The sequence below is a fragment of the Saccopteryx bilineata genome, chromosome 3 (genome assembly GCF_036850765.1).
Source record: "Saccopteryx bilineata isolate mSacBil1 chromosome 3, mSacBil1_pri_phased_curated, whole genome shotgun sequence".
Taxonomy (NCBI): Eukaryota; Metazoa; Chordata; class Mammalia; order Chiroptera; family Emballonuridae; genus Saccopteryx; species Saccopteryx bilineata.
The window spans coordinates 189,163,917-189,178,535 of record NC_089492.1 but is presented as its reverse complement, the minus strand read 5'-3'; the positions used below and the strand labels follow the sequence as shown (position 1 = coordinate 189,178,535).

The 14,619-nt window shown below is 43.8% G+C and overlaps 1 protein-coding gene across 8 annotated transcripts in view; it reads right to left on the bottom strand.

Annotated features, from left to right (window-relative positions):
* FARS2 (phenylalanyl-tRNA synthetase 2, mitochondrial) overlaps positions 1-14,619 on the bottom strand; it is a 672,513-nt gene that overhangs the window by 129,367 nt on the left and 528,527 nt on the right. For 6 of the 8 annotated variants that reach the window (XM_066268413.1, XM_066268417.1, XM_066268414.1 and 3 more), the window contains one exon: positions 7,730-7,819. The exons of the other annotated variants lie outside the window; for them this stretch is intronic. In XM_066268413.1, coding sequence (XP_066124510.1) covers positions 7,730-7,819 — 90 coding nt within the window. The remainder of the gene's footprint in view (positions 1-7,729; positions 7,820-14,619) is intronic. 8 annotated transcript variants of the gene reach the window in all.

Below are 14,619 nucleotides of genomic sequence, written 5' to 3'. Positions count from 1 at the left end.
CTGTGCCTCTGTGCCTCCTTGACATTCTCATCTCAAACCCCCCAGGAATGAATGAGTACAAATCTCCATGACATTCTGTCTGTGCTGACAGCAGGGTGCGTTACTCCCGACATGCCACCCCATCAGCTCTCCACGTGTTCTCGCTGCTGTGCCCCAAAGCTCAAGCAACATGGTGAACTGTCACTCCATGCACCTGGAGAGGACCTGAGGAATCATGAACCCCTGTTCACCCACTACACTCCTCCAGTCCTATTTGTCAGCTGAGGTTCCAGACGTCCAGGCTGCAGGGGTCTCCCAGGTCAGTCATCGACCAACGCTTTGGCCAGCTGAGCCTTGGGGCAGGTAGGCATCCCCAGGACAACAGCTTTATGTTGACCACCAGCTTCTGTTTAAACACATTCAGTGAGAGGGGACTTGCTCCTTCACGAATAGGCCCCATTGTTAGGAAGCTCTTTGTGTGGAGTTGAAATAAATCTTTTATAATTTTCTCCCATTGGTCTTAGTCCTGCCCCTGAAACAAGGCGTAGTTCCCTTTTCATCATGAATTGTCTGTTTAAAACAATACATATAAAACAAAAGGCTTGCATCATCGTATGTGGAAGAATACAGAAAACCAGGTGAAGAGAACTTTAGGGTCAAATCGATAAAGAAAAGTATCTTTGTGAAGCCAGTTAAAGAGCAGTGAAAATGACACCTCATCTCTTTGGACCCACGGTCCTTCAACTACCGGGGGCAGACCCAGGTGCTCTCCAGAGGGCACAGATATAAAATTCAATGAGGGTATAATAAGTGCACACTCTGACGAAGCCTCCCCGTTTGTGCTGAAGGTAGAGATGGGGTTCCAGTCTCAGCATCTCATGTGCTAACAGCAGAACAGGTAGGTTTAGAACTAAATATAGTATTTGTCCTCATAGTCAAAGAATGTATGTATGGTCATGGAATTATGGGTTACTTTGTACTTACAAGATAACACTGTTTAAGAATTAATCATTCACTGACCAGGCGGTGGCGCAGTGGATAGAGCATCGGACTGGGATGTGGAAGGACCCAGGTTCGAGACCCCGAGGTTGCCAGCTTGAGCATGGGCTCGTCTGGCTTGAGCAAAACTCACCAGCTTGGACCCAAGGTCGCTGGCTCAAGCAAGGGGTTACTCGGTCTGCTGAAGGCCCGCAGTCAGGGCACATGAGAGAGCAATCAATGAACAACTAAGGTGTCGCAACAAAAAAACTGATGATTGATGCTTCTCATCTCTCCGTTCCTGTCTGTCTGTCCCTATCTATCCCTCTCTCTGACTCTCTCTCTCTCTCTGTAAAGTAAATAAATAAATAAATAAACTAACAACAACAAAAAAAAGAATCATTCATTTAAAACAGAAGTGGAGGAAACCAAAGGAAATCACTGGTTCATGACCAGGGAGAAACATGAAGACTCCAAGGGTCATAAAGCCATGTCTCAGGCTTGGGAGACAGCTTTGTGGGTGAGAGGTGATGCCCGTGGCTCCACTATGTGGACCTCAGCACAAGGCTGGCTATCCTGAGGGCCAGGTCAGCCCAAAGGACAATTTCTAAGTGGGACTGAATTGAGGGGGTTCATTTGGCTCTCAGCCACTCAGACAGTCTTTAATTTCTAGCCCTTTCTCTCCTCTCTACTGCAGAAGAGTTCCTATTTTCAGCACTAAATTAACATAGATATGAAACCCATTTCACGGGATATATAGTAAATTGACACAGGAGACATTAAGTTTTTTGTTTTGAAAATGAAAGTTTTCCTTTTTCTTTAAGATCCCAAGACTGGCACTTCATTTGTGCTCAGACTGTATTTCCACTACTGAGCTGCTCACAGGGCAGCAGAGCTGAGACAGGCAGAGGAGGCAGAGGAAGGCCTAGGGAGGCAGAGCAGGCGGAGGAAGGCTGAGGGAGGCAGAGGAGGCGGAGGAAGGCCGAGGGAGGCAGAGCAGGCGGAGGAAGGCCGAGGGAGGCAGAGGAGGTGGGGGAAGGCAGCAGCTAAGGCTGTGAAAAGAGCCATGTACCGTGGGGACATGTTAAGTGCCTGCAGGGCATGGTTCTGGGCAGCACATCCACAGTCCCTCCTTTGTGGCCCCAGGAGACACACTGACATGGCCCAGGAATGAACAACAGTGCTGAATAAATCTGTTTTTGAGATCTGTAGGCCCTGGCCCACCTTCACTTCAAGTCTGGCTTCCTTTCCATCATTTCAAAGACATCTTCCTTGTTCTTTAAAACAGGACTTCTCACCGTCTCTCTTCCCACAGGAAAACAATTTCTGAGTAGCCGGGCTGGGCTAAATGACCAACCTGCTGGGGAGCTAACCCGGCCCTGTCATCCACTCCAACATCTGTCTGTTTTTAGGTTTTCTCACACCCTTCCTCTTCCCTTTGTAAGCTCTCCAGCTCTCTCCATATTTTCTTCAGTGGATTGCTCCTGAGCTCTTCAGAAAACATTCTGAGTCCTTCACAACACAAGACGCTAAGGAAAACTGTCTTCTGGTGGCCCCAAAGCCAATCTCTCTTCAATGTCAATGTCAGGGCTCTTCAATTAAGGGAGCACAGGCGGCTCTTAGGAATATTGCATCTTTATAGCAAAAGACGCTATCCAAACAGACTTAGGAAGACTCTTTTCTTGAAAGGTCAGTCATCGGATTCCTGTTACATAGTTTTAAAGAGCTGAAAAAGAACGCTTTCATCTGTGCCAAGCTGGCTGAAGACATTCCCTGTATCTGAGAGCCATACAGTGTCCCAGGGGGAGGGCAGGTTGTTTTTAATGCAAGGGGAATAACTATTGTTTACTACATATATGGGAGACGATAAATCAACATTTATATAATAGAAAATATTATTGCTATGGCTCATATTAATTTAGACATTGTGAAAAATCAGACATACAATAACCTACTTTAGAACTGCATGTGACAAAAAACTAAGTATTATCTAAATGAAATTGCCAAATGGAGGCAATAGAAGATAACAGACTTCTGAAGTACCATTATAATACTTAAAATAATAGGATTTATTAAGTACTTATTATGTGGCAGGCATTGTTCTAACAGCTTTGTATGAATTAACTCTTTTAATCCTTATAATAATCCTATGAGATAACAGTATTAGCTTTATTTTATGGAGAAGTAAATTGGAGCACAAAGAAGTTACAACCGCGCCAGGCAATGACACAGTGGATAGAGCATTGGACTGGGACATGGAGGGCCTGGGTTCGAAATCCCAAGGTTGCTGGTTTGAGCATGGACTCATCTGGTTTGAGCAAAGCTCACCAGCTTGAACCCAAAGTCGCTGGCTTGAGCAAGGGGTTACTCAGTCTGCTGTAGCCCCCCGGTCAAGGCACATATGAGAAAGCAATCAATGAACAACTAAGGTGCTGCAACAAAGAATTGATGCTTCTCAACTTTCTCCATTCCTGTCTGTCTGTCTGTCTCAAAAAAAAGAAAAAAGAAAAAAACTTACAACCTGCCCAAGGTCACACATGGCCAGCAATGTTTCCAGGCAGTCTGACCTGAGACACTTCCCTATGAGGACTACACCACCAGTATTATGTCGCTAGTTTCTTGTGAAAGGACCTAAAAAATGACAAATTGACATTACTTCTTTTTCTCTCCTTTTTTCTAAGTGAGAGGAGGGGAGATAGAGAGACAGACTTCCACATGCACCCTAACTGGGATTCACCCGGCAACCCCTTTCTGGGGATGATTTGTGAATTAACCAAGCTATTCTCAGTGCCTGGGCCATTTGAGCCACTGACTGTGGGAGGGGAAGAGAGAGAGAAGCAGGAGAGGGAGGAGGTAGAGAAGCAGATGGTCACTTCTCCTGTGTGCCCTGATTAGGAATCAATCCTGGGACATCCATAAACTAGGCCAGTGGTCGGCAAACTCATTAGTCAACAGAGCCAAATATCAACAGTACAACAATTGAAATTTCTTTTGAGAGTCAAATTTTTTAAACTTAAACTATATAAGTAGGTACATTCCTTATCAAGGTAGTGCCCACACATGGTATTTTGTGGAAGAACCACACTCAAGGGGCCAAAGAGCCACATGTGGCTCACAAGCCGCAGTTTGCTGACCAGGGCACTAGGCCAATGCTCTATCCACTGAACCAACCGGCCAGGGTGGTATCACTTTCTTAGGTAATTATAATTTTAATTAACAAATTAAAGTAGAATTATGTATCTTTACATACATTTGAATTAATCTAGAGACATCAATCCCTGAGTTAGTTCAAACGGTAAATGGCAGAAGTGGAAATGGCCTCAGTAGGCAATACTCCCCTCCATGGCTCCATCCTGAGAACAGTCAGGGGAGGCTCCTTCTAAATACAAGAGGCAACAGGAAGCTTCAGAAGCTGACCGCATAGGTAACTACTTCTACGTTGCTGTTTGAGTGAGTTTAACATACAGCACAGACATGTTATGAGAATGATTGTCATATTTCAAATTGTGTTCTGCTATTCACAGGGAAGTCCCTGAGAAACTAAAGTAATAACAAGCACACAGAATGGCAGTAATAACACTGTAAGCAACAGAGTGTGAGAGTGGGGACAATATAATAAATGAAAAGCATGATCTGTAATAAAAGGAGGGGACAAAAAACTTGAAAAAAGGTTGTGAATTAAAAAACCCACTGAAGCAGAAATACCCATGGTAAGAAGTCAATATAAAGTACAGTGACCTAGATCAGTGTCCAAGAGAAACCCAAGCAGAAAATCTAAGCAAAACAACAAAAAGTGTTTTCCCTTTTCTTTTTCATTCAATGTAATATATCTTTCTGTCCAGTTGAACATACCAACTTCTCAAGAGATGACTTCAGACTAGGTTTCCCCACGAAGAAAGAAGGTAGGACTGTGTCAGCACAGTGGGACACTTAGGAAGGAGCTGTGCCTGAAGCCACACCACTGGGGGGCAGTCTTAGCGTCCTCCCCAGCACCCATGCCATGCAGTGTGGCTTCTCTCCTTTGCCTCCTTTCCCTCTCCACCATGTCATTTCAAATGTTCTCCATTATCCTCAAACTGCCCTGCTCTGACACCCTTTCATTGTCTTGGAAAAAAAGTAAAGAGAAGTCGCTCAGGTGGGAAATCCATTAGCTTCCAGTTGCTGAATTGAGAAGCACAGTTACATCTACCCACATCTCCATCTCTCCTCCTTTCTGTGGTCAAGTCCATCCACCCTCAGCTCTGGGTCCCACGGTGTCCTGCCTCCTCTCAGGAATATTGGACCATTGGGCACCCCTCCTCTCTGTTTCTGTTCTCTTGTATAGCCAATCTCTCCTCTACTGAATCCTTCTATTGACTTTTTATAAACAAACAAACAAACGTTATTTCCTAGAGCAGTTTTAGGCTGACTGCCAAACTAAGAGGCAGTACAAAGATCTCCCACACAGCTCCTCCCTCACACACAAACAGCCTCTTTCATTGTCAACATACCACTAACCTAACCACAGTGTCGACTGTCAATCAACCTACGCTGACACTCCAAAATCCAGCTACTACCTTGTCTTTCTCCTTCCTGTGAGTTATTTCTACTCACTAGTGCCATTTCCTCCTCCCCATTCTAGCCTTGCTTCATAAAGATAAATCTACACATCACTCAAACTGATCATTTCTCATGAAGATCACCAGTGATCCTCATGTAGCTGAATACAATGGCTCCTTATTAGTCATTAACAAAATTATTAGTCTTTCAATACATTGTAATATGTTGGCTTGAATGATTATTTTCTTGAACTCTATATATCCCTTGGCTCCCAAAGCTCAGCGCCTCCTGGCTCTCCCCAGTCCCATACAGCTTTCCTCTTTACCTGGCCACTTACTGACTGAGCTCCACAAGTTTACCGAAAGCCCCTGGTTCCTCTCACTCCACACTTCTGGTTAATCTTATCCATACCCTGTTTCAAAATCATCTTGAATGATGATGGTCCACACATCTCTACTCAGGTCTCTGGGTCTCCTGCATACTCCAGAATATTTCAAACTACCTAGACAACATTTTACCTCAGCATCTTAGGTAACAAGTCACATCCTTTTCAACAACAAACAGTGACACAGTCCATCCAGTTCCATAAGCCAGACACTTGGTGCTATCTCTTATAACTTCATATTCTTTGAAGTAGAAAGTTCTAGAAATTTTAGGTGCTATTAAATCTTGATATCTGTTCACTTACTTACATCATTCCCTTGACCACAGCCTCAGTGCCAGCTTCTATCCTCTCTGGTATAGCCACTGCAGTAAATGATGAGGCTACAGACCCACATACCTATACTTTGGCTCCACTTTCCCCATCCAATCTACTCTCCATAGAGCAGCCAGAGCAGCTCTTTCTGAAAACCAAATCTAACTATGCAACATGTTTTTTTCTGAAAACATTTCAGGGGCTCCCTGCTGCTCTTGAACAGAGTGAGAGGTCCTTACACGGTCTGGCCTCACCCCTCTCTGCCTCATTATCATTGACCCTTTTGTGCAGCCACACTGACTCTCTACTGGGTCCACGATTTACAACTTTCTTCCTGCCAGAGCCCTGCCTGTACTGCTCCTGAACTTCTAGTGGCTTTTCTCTCCCCCAGCTCACATTCTGCCTCGATTCCAGTGTCTAGCTGTCCTTAGTGCATCATGTTGATAACACATATTCCAGTTGTCATTTCACTTTTGTCTGTGTGATTATTTGATTAATATCAATTTCTCCAGCTAGTCTAGACCAGTGGTTTCACCCTTTTTACATTTGGGAGAGAGTGACCTAGCTTGCTGGAAATGCAAACATGCAACGAGTAACAGTTTCATCTTACTGTTCATAGCAATGCAATGCAGTACAAGCTGGTGCTTGATTCCAAACTCTACATGTCTGAAGCTTTGACTACTACATAAGTTTTCCTGAAAGCTTTCTGTCTACTGTGCATGATTTGCAAATGCTCTACACAGTGCAAAAAGTTGTTCAAACGAGCCTATATGTTCCAATGCTGTCTAAGACAACCTCAATAGTATTTTCATTAATACAGGCTGATAAGTGTCCATCCCTTGAGCACAAGTGAATGTGACTAAGATCATTAGGTCTATAATCTTCATACAACATCAGAGTGGTTAACTCTTCCACAGACCAGCACGAGATTTTTGGTGGACCAGCAGAGGTTTATGAACCAGAGGTTGAAAAACACTTGTCTAAATCCTAAGTTCTTTGAGAATGTCAGCCATGCCTGTCTTTGCTTCTCATCGTGCTGATGGTCCCACGCACTCAGTAGACATTCAGTTTAATAAATGAATGAATGAATGAATGAACTAATGAATGGAAGGAGTAACTAGATCATGGACCAGGGAGTGCATGATTGATGAATGGCATTCTCTTGCCACAGTGGGGTACAGATGGATGGTGATGCCTGGAGCACACTGCTAGGTCTGCAGGCAGGACCTCTTTCAGAAATGACATATTCTGGACACATTCCCCAACCCAAGAGAAAGGAAAGGGACAGAAAGAGGAAAGATGATAGAAAAGCAGGATTCCCAACCTGCTTTAAAATGTGAATGCCCTTGAGAGCATACATTCTAAAGTTCATTCCATTAACTACACATGAGATTCCTGTGAACCCTTAGGAGGGTTCGGCAGGACTGAAACTGTGCCTTTGATATACCTCGCCATATTTATATCACAGTTCTTTTTAACATATCTCTGTACTTTTTTCTTTGTGTGACTGTCTTCCTCAACTAGACTATAAATTACCTGCAGGTCAGGACCATGACTTTCTTTCCCTGGTATGTAGCATTAAAGTGACTGTGGGGTCCAGCACAGCTCAGACACTGATGAGTGTTTCTGATGAAAGACAGAAAAATAAATGGTTGGATACATTTATAGACAGGCATGAAAAACAAAGCTGACTTTACCATTGTACAGATGGACTAAAACAGTATTTACCACTAATTATACCACCCTGACACAAGCACACCAGAGTACAGGAATGACCATGGGCTGGAAATCGGAAGGCAATCCTGTAATTACTTACTCAATACATTGTCACCTTACTAAACTCCTAGTTCATCAAGGGATGGTGACTTTGTGCAGAGAAGTGTGAGTTTTCTTCTCAACCCCCTTAATTCAGTTACCAAATGAATCAAAGTCTAGTGATAGCTCTCAAACTAACTAGTAGGGTTAGTTTTGGCTGGAGAAGTTTTACCTCTCTGGGTTCAATAATATCAACAGTAAAATGACATAGGAGGACTATATGATCTTTGAGATCTTTCTCTCAGCTCTAACATTTGATCAATCCATAATTAACCATCTGCATAAGCAGAGAAGAGTTTGGGACAGCCAGGCCCTCAGCAGCTGTACCGATCACAATAAATCACATGTGACTTACAAAAAAACCCTCTGTATTGCTGCTAATCAGATCAGGCATTGCCACCAATGGTTGCAGTAAAGAAACGCCTGCAGCCCACTGTAGAAAATGTGCACTGAAGTCTCCAGATGCACTGCAGGGAGGACATCACTGCTGAGTAGCCTGGCAGCTCAGGGGGCAGTCATTCAAATAAAAAGTAATCCAATCTGAAACTGGATATGAGCACATATAAAATTTTACAATTGTTATCAATTGGTATCTACGGGAAGGATGATTAAGCAATTTGGCATGAATTTAAAATTATCTAATAACTTGGTTATATATTGGGGGAGAAGTACTTATTTTCTCCCAAAATTCATCTCCTTGAAAATTTCTGACAGAAACTCCTGTCATATAATTTATTAACAATGTATCTATCTCATTCTGGAAAAATTTAGTTGTTTAATGAAAAACTGTTGGCAATATCCTTCTAGTTTATACAATGAAGGTGCCATCTTGGCGATGACAATGATATGCTTTGCAATATGTATTTCTTAAAGAAGCCTCAGAAGGTTACATTTGCAAAGCTCAATGTTGACTCCCTTGAAGCAGCCACATGATTTTTTTGGTTTTAACTCTTGAGGATGAAAATTATTAAAAAACATGTTATGCTTCCAATCTCTTCAGAGTAAAAGTAATAAGTTAGTAAGGATAACAGACACCAATGTATACTGAGTACTTTGTACTAGTCACTGTCTCGAGTGCTTTTATGTGTTAACTTGTATAATCTTCACAACAACTCTGAGGAAGGCACGATATATTACTACTGTTTCCCACCTCACAAATGTGGAAACTGAGGCATAGAGAAGTTAAATAGCTCGCCAATAGCAATATGGATGGTAAGTGGTAAAGCCAAGACTGGAACCGAGGTGGCCCGTCTCCAAGCCCATATTCTTAAGCACAACTTGAGTCTGCACCTTTATAAACTATTGACTATAATGTACACTTTTATTACAAACTCAGGGTTATAATTCTGAACCTCAGCTTTTGAGAATTACTCTGTGTTCCCTTTCAGTATTTCCTACTTTGAAAAACCATAACTGCAATTCAGGTTGCATGCAGCTAAGTGCACATAAATCCCAGGGAGCACCAATAACCAAAGCCCCGTTGAGGCCGGACCTTGTTTGTAAGCATGGAGGACTCCAGAGCAGCCCAACTCCAGGACTGATTTTATCATTGCCCCTTCCGCATCTTAATGGTGGAAGCCTCTGGGTCCCAGAGCACGTGGATGTCAGTGAGCGCAATATCTAAGTGACTTCCCACATCTGATCTTCCATGCCATTTCCTGTTCTAAGCTTGACTGGGTAACCTGACCAGCACATCAAAGTGCAGGGGATGCCTGCCCTGAGCCGAGGGAGCCTTTATCTCTGCATGGCCAGCCGGGGGTTTTTAACCTCTTAGGCCCTCACTTGGATAATGGGTGTCTGACTAAAAAGATACAGGGACCAGTCTTCAAGCTGAGGGGGAGCTGGTACCTGAACAGTAATAAAGTGCTCTTCTGCCCTGGCCGGTTGGCTCAGCGGTAGAGTGTCGGCCTGGCGTGCGGGGTCCCGGGTTCAATTCCCAGCTAGGGCACATAGAAGAAGCGCCCATTTGCTTCTCCACCCTCCCCCCCCTTCCAAGGCTCCATTGGAGCAAAGATGGCCCGGGTGCTGGGGATGGCTCCTTGGCCTCTGCCCCAGGCACTAGAGTGGCTCTGGTCGCGGCAGAGTGACGCCCCGGAGGGGCAGAGCATCACCCCCTGGTGGGCGTGCTGGGTGGATCCCGGTAGGGCGCATGCGGGAGTCTGGGAGTCTGTTTGACTGTCTCTCCCCGTTTCTAGCTTCAGAAAAATACAAATAAATAAATAAATAAATAAAAATAAAGTGCTCTTCCACTTTTTAAAAATAAAATATGTCCTACAAAAATTAGAAGGAAAGCTGCCCAAACATCTCAAGTGCAGTGGTTGACAGCATCCAGTTTACAGGGTAGTACAGGGAGTATGTACACATCTTCCGCACAGTATTTACAATGGCTGGAATGCCACCCTCGCCATTTCAGGTCCAGTTCTCAAGACTGGTATTGTGGGCCTCCTTACAAGACCTTCAGTCAATCCTAAGGGGCAAGGCAGTAGTACCCCACCCTAGGCAAGTAATGCAGTCTGTTATTCACAAAGGATGTGTCAGTCTGACAACATCTTCCTTTGAAGGACAAATATTTTAAACAGCAACTCCAGGAAACCATTTTAAAATTCTGATTAAATCTCTCTGACATTATCAGCTAACACTGAAGAGAGCGAATGGGAAAGAGCTGGCTGACTCACGATCTGGCAGGAGGAAACACATGGGCGCAGCAGCAGGAATGTCCCAGAGAGGAGGCCATGGCCCATCAAAGCAGACCTGTACCCTACTATGACCCAGCTGGGCTGGGGCAGCCCTGGCTTTCACAGTCAGCCTGCTCCTGTCTTCCCCAGAGGGCTGGAGGGCTCTGATTCCATGGCAAAGGAGCCAAGGGAGGAGCTCTGCCTCTGATGGGCACTGCTCACTCCACTATGATGCTGTGAGTGCTCTCAGAGAACCAGGGCACTGCTGGTAGTGGACTTACATGTAGCATGTGTGTTACACCTAGCACCCTGAGACCACCAGGAACTGTCCAACCTTGCTGAAGGTTAATGTCCTGTGCTTCAGGAGGGACACTTCTGAACAGTCATGGAATGCTAGTGTGTCAGAGTAGAGGAGCTGCAACCTAGCCTTTTCCAACTTCTGAGGCAGAGGTTCCAGCTGTACCCTGCACTCCATGAAGAGGCTTTGTCTTGTTCACTGATGTACCCCCAGTGCCCAGAGGGGCATCTGACACACAGTATGCACTCATATTTGTGGAATGAATAAATGAATGAATAAAGGGAAGCTGTAGATGTGTTTATTTTATAATTACAATATGGAAAATCCCTAACTCAACTCATATTGCAACTATTCTCCAAAATAAATTATAAAAAGGCTCAGGACTGATCCTACCTCACCCATCTTTGTATCCACCACAGCCAGCCAATGCCTTCCATGAAGTAGGTGCTCAATGAATAGCAATAGATTGGAATCAGTAAAGCATTGTGTCTCCAGTTTTTTTTCGGAAAGAGAGGGTTGGCATGTAAAGGTCATCTGGATTACAGAGTAGAGGATCATAGCAATTCAATATACTTTAAAAAAACCTTCCTAATTTCTCTATAATAGGAAGAATACTATAAAAAAAGTGATCCTCCAACAAGAGGACCTAGATTTATCAATATTCAAGGTTTTGCCAGAAGTGAGAAGCATTTTAAAATCAATTAATACAAAAACCTTATTAAAATAGACATGTGCATACATATATATAGGATTTACTAATTCATAGGATTTATCTTTGAAGTGAGAAGAGATAAAAATAAAATGCATATTGCATTGAACAAGTGGCATATGGCATGATTTATAAATACATACTTTGTTTCTGCCTTTCAGGTACTGGCCTCTTGCCTTGGTTTGAGGAGCCCAGACAGAACCCTTTAGGATCTCTGATGCCATCCTTCCCTTACAGACTGACTAAGGGGGAGCCTGTCCTCCCCACCAGTCCGGAACCTCACTGGATGTCCGTTCCTCAGAGCGCAGTGAGATGCTCTTACTGCCCTTTCCCACTGAAGCGGGAGGTTTCTCTAACCACACAGGTGACATCTCAGATCTGGGTGGCTGAGCTGCCTTTTGTTCCACGTGCCCAGTAAGGGTCCAATGCTAACAAGCACTGGTCAAAGTCTATGCAAACAGAATCTCCTGCTTTTCTCTTCTTTGCTGGACAGTAGTGACTGAGAAATGAAAGGGCTGAAGGGTAGCTGGGCAGTTTTGAGAGAACAGTGGTCATCCAACATAGCCACAAGCCAGTCTTTGATTTCTGCAAGTGCCTTGAAAGGAAAAGGAAGGAGGAAAACTAATATTTATTGAGTTCCTAGCAAGATAAATATATTTATAACAGTACTGCAAGATATTCCTTTCTAAGATTTAGGGGTTTTTTTGTTTGTTTTTTTTACTTCTAGCAAAGTTATACTTGCATATATTTGAAAAGTCAAGTAATGGTAAGGCTTGTTCTGAAGTACAGCAACCCCCAGCCCCAATTCTGCCACAGTCAGGTCTCCAGGGGCAACCTGATTTCAACTCTTCTGGTCAATTCCTATAGTATTTATCCATGTATCTTCAAATAAGATAATTTTATAGCCACTTCTTGGGATTTTGTTTATTTTTTAAATTTTAGTTATTACGTATTAACTCTCCACGTTACAAGAAAAGCACTTGGGAGCCTGACCTGTGGTGGCGCAGTGGATAAAGCATCGACCTGGAAATGCTGAGGTCGCCGGTTCGAAACCCTGGGCTTGCCTGGTCAAGGAACATATGGGAGTTGATGCTTCCAGCTCCTCCCCCCTGTCTCTCTCTCCTCTCTGTCTCTCTTTCTCTCTCCTCTCTAAAATGAATAAATAAATAAATAAAAAGAAATAGTCTCTGAAATGAGAAACATTTAAAAAAAAAAGAAAGAAAAGCACTTGGCTCTCCGTTCCCATCTCACTCCCCCACACCACCCTTCTCTGCAATAGAAGTTCCATCATCATCCTAATAAAGGTAGGCTGAGATTTCGTCAGCTCACCCCTCAGTGTTCACACTGTAATGTGTGAATGCAGAGACTAGGAATATTTTTCCTTTTCTGTGCAAGTGTTTTTCTCCTGAACTGTAATAACTGCGTTGACTTTTCATCTGTGTTGTTTCCATAAATGTGTGCACCCCCACGCTCTTCTTCTGGCTAAGAGAGGAGGAAGGCACGGAGCAGTGCCACCTGTGTGTGCTGCCACTTACTAGATACATGACTTTGGACAAAGTACTTAACCACTGAGTGCCTTAATCCCCTCATTGGCACAAGGAAAATAATAATTGCCTATCTGATAGGGTTACTATTTGGATTTAATTGTTAATGCATGTATTCTCAGAACTGTGTCTGACACAGTGACTTCTCGGTATATAGAAATGGTGATGGTCAATATTAGATCTCCCCTGGAGCCTTCTGACCTGCTTCAGTCTAGCGAGGCCCTCTGCAAGGATGCACCACAGCTGAGGCGGGCACGGCAGTCTCCTTCATCCCGGAAATGCCTGTGCTTCTCCTTTATGTTGGATTTCCTGCTTGGGGATCTTGTTTTGGCTGACTTCTCTTTTTGGTGAACATGTCCTCTAGCAGTCTGAAAGTATCATTCTTCTACCCTCAGGTTTGATCGACAGTATGACTGAGCATTGGATTCTAGATGGAAAGTTATTCTTGTTCAAGCTTCTAAAGGTGTTACTCTTCTGACTTCTCATGCTCCTACAAGACATGACATCATTCTGACTCCTGATTCTCATTCTGTCCTCTCCCAGCTTTCAGGACTTTCTCTTTGTCTCCGTCACTCTGGCTGCCCCTGAATTCTGCTGTGGTTCTGGTTTTATTCAGCACACTGGGTACTTAGCGAGTCCTTTCAATGTGGAAATGTATGTCCTTTGGTTCTAGGGAATTTTCCTTCATTATTTCTTGGAATTCCTCTCTACCTTTCCTCCCTTCTCTCTTCCTAAAACACTTCTTATTTGGATGCCGGACTCACTGCACTGAACTCTGATTTCCTGATGTTTTCTCTAAAATTTCCTTTTTCTTTTCAGGAGAACTCAATGTTAGTTTTCAACCTTCTAACTTTTACATTTCTGCTATCAGATTTCTATTTTTCAAGAATCCTTTCTGGGCCCTGGATGGATAGCTCAGTGGTAGAGTGTCAGCCTGGCGTGTGGAAGTCTCGGGTTCAACTCCTGGCCAGGACACACAGGAGAAGTGTCCATCTGCTTCTCCATCCTTCCCCCTCTCCTTTTTTCTCTGTCTCTCTCTTCCGCTCCCGCAGCCAGGACTCCATTGGAGTAAAGTTGGCCTGAGAGCTGAGGATGGCTCCATGGCCTCTGCCTCAGGTGCTAGGATGGCTCTTGTTGCAGCAGAGCAACGCCGCAGATGGGCAGAACATCGCCCCCTAGTGGGCATGCTGGGTGGACTCTGGTTGGGCACATGTGGGAGTCTGTCTGCCTCCCTGCTTCTCACTTCAGAAAAAAAAATTCCTTTCTGTTCTCTGAATGTTCCATTTTTTTAAAATTTATTTATTAAATTTAATGCAGTGACACTGATAAATCAGGGTACATATGTTGAGAGAAAACATCTCTAGATTATTTTGACATTTGATCGT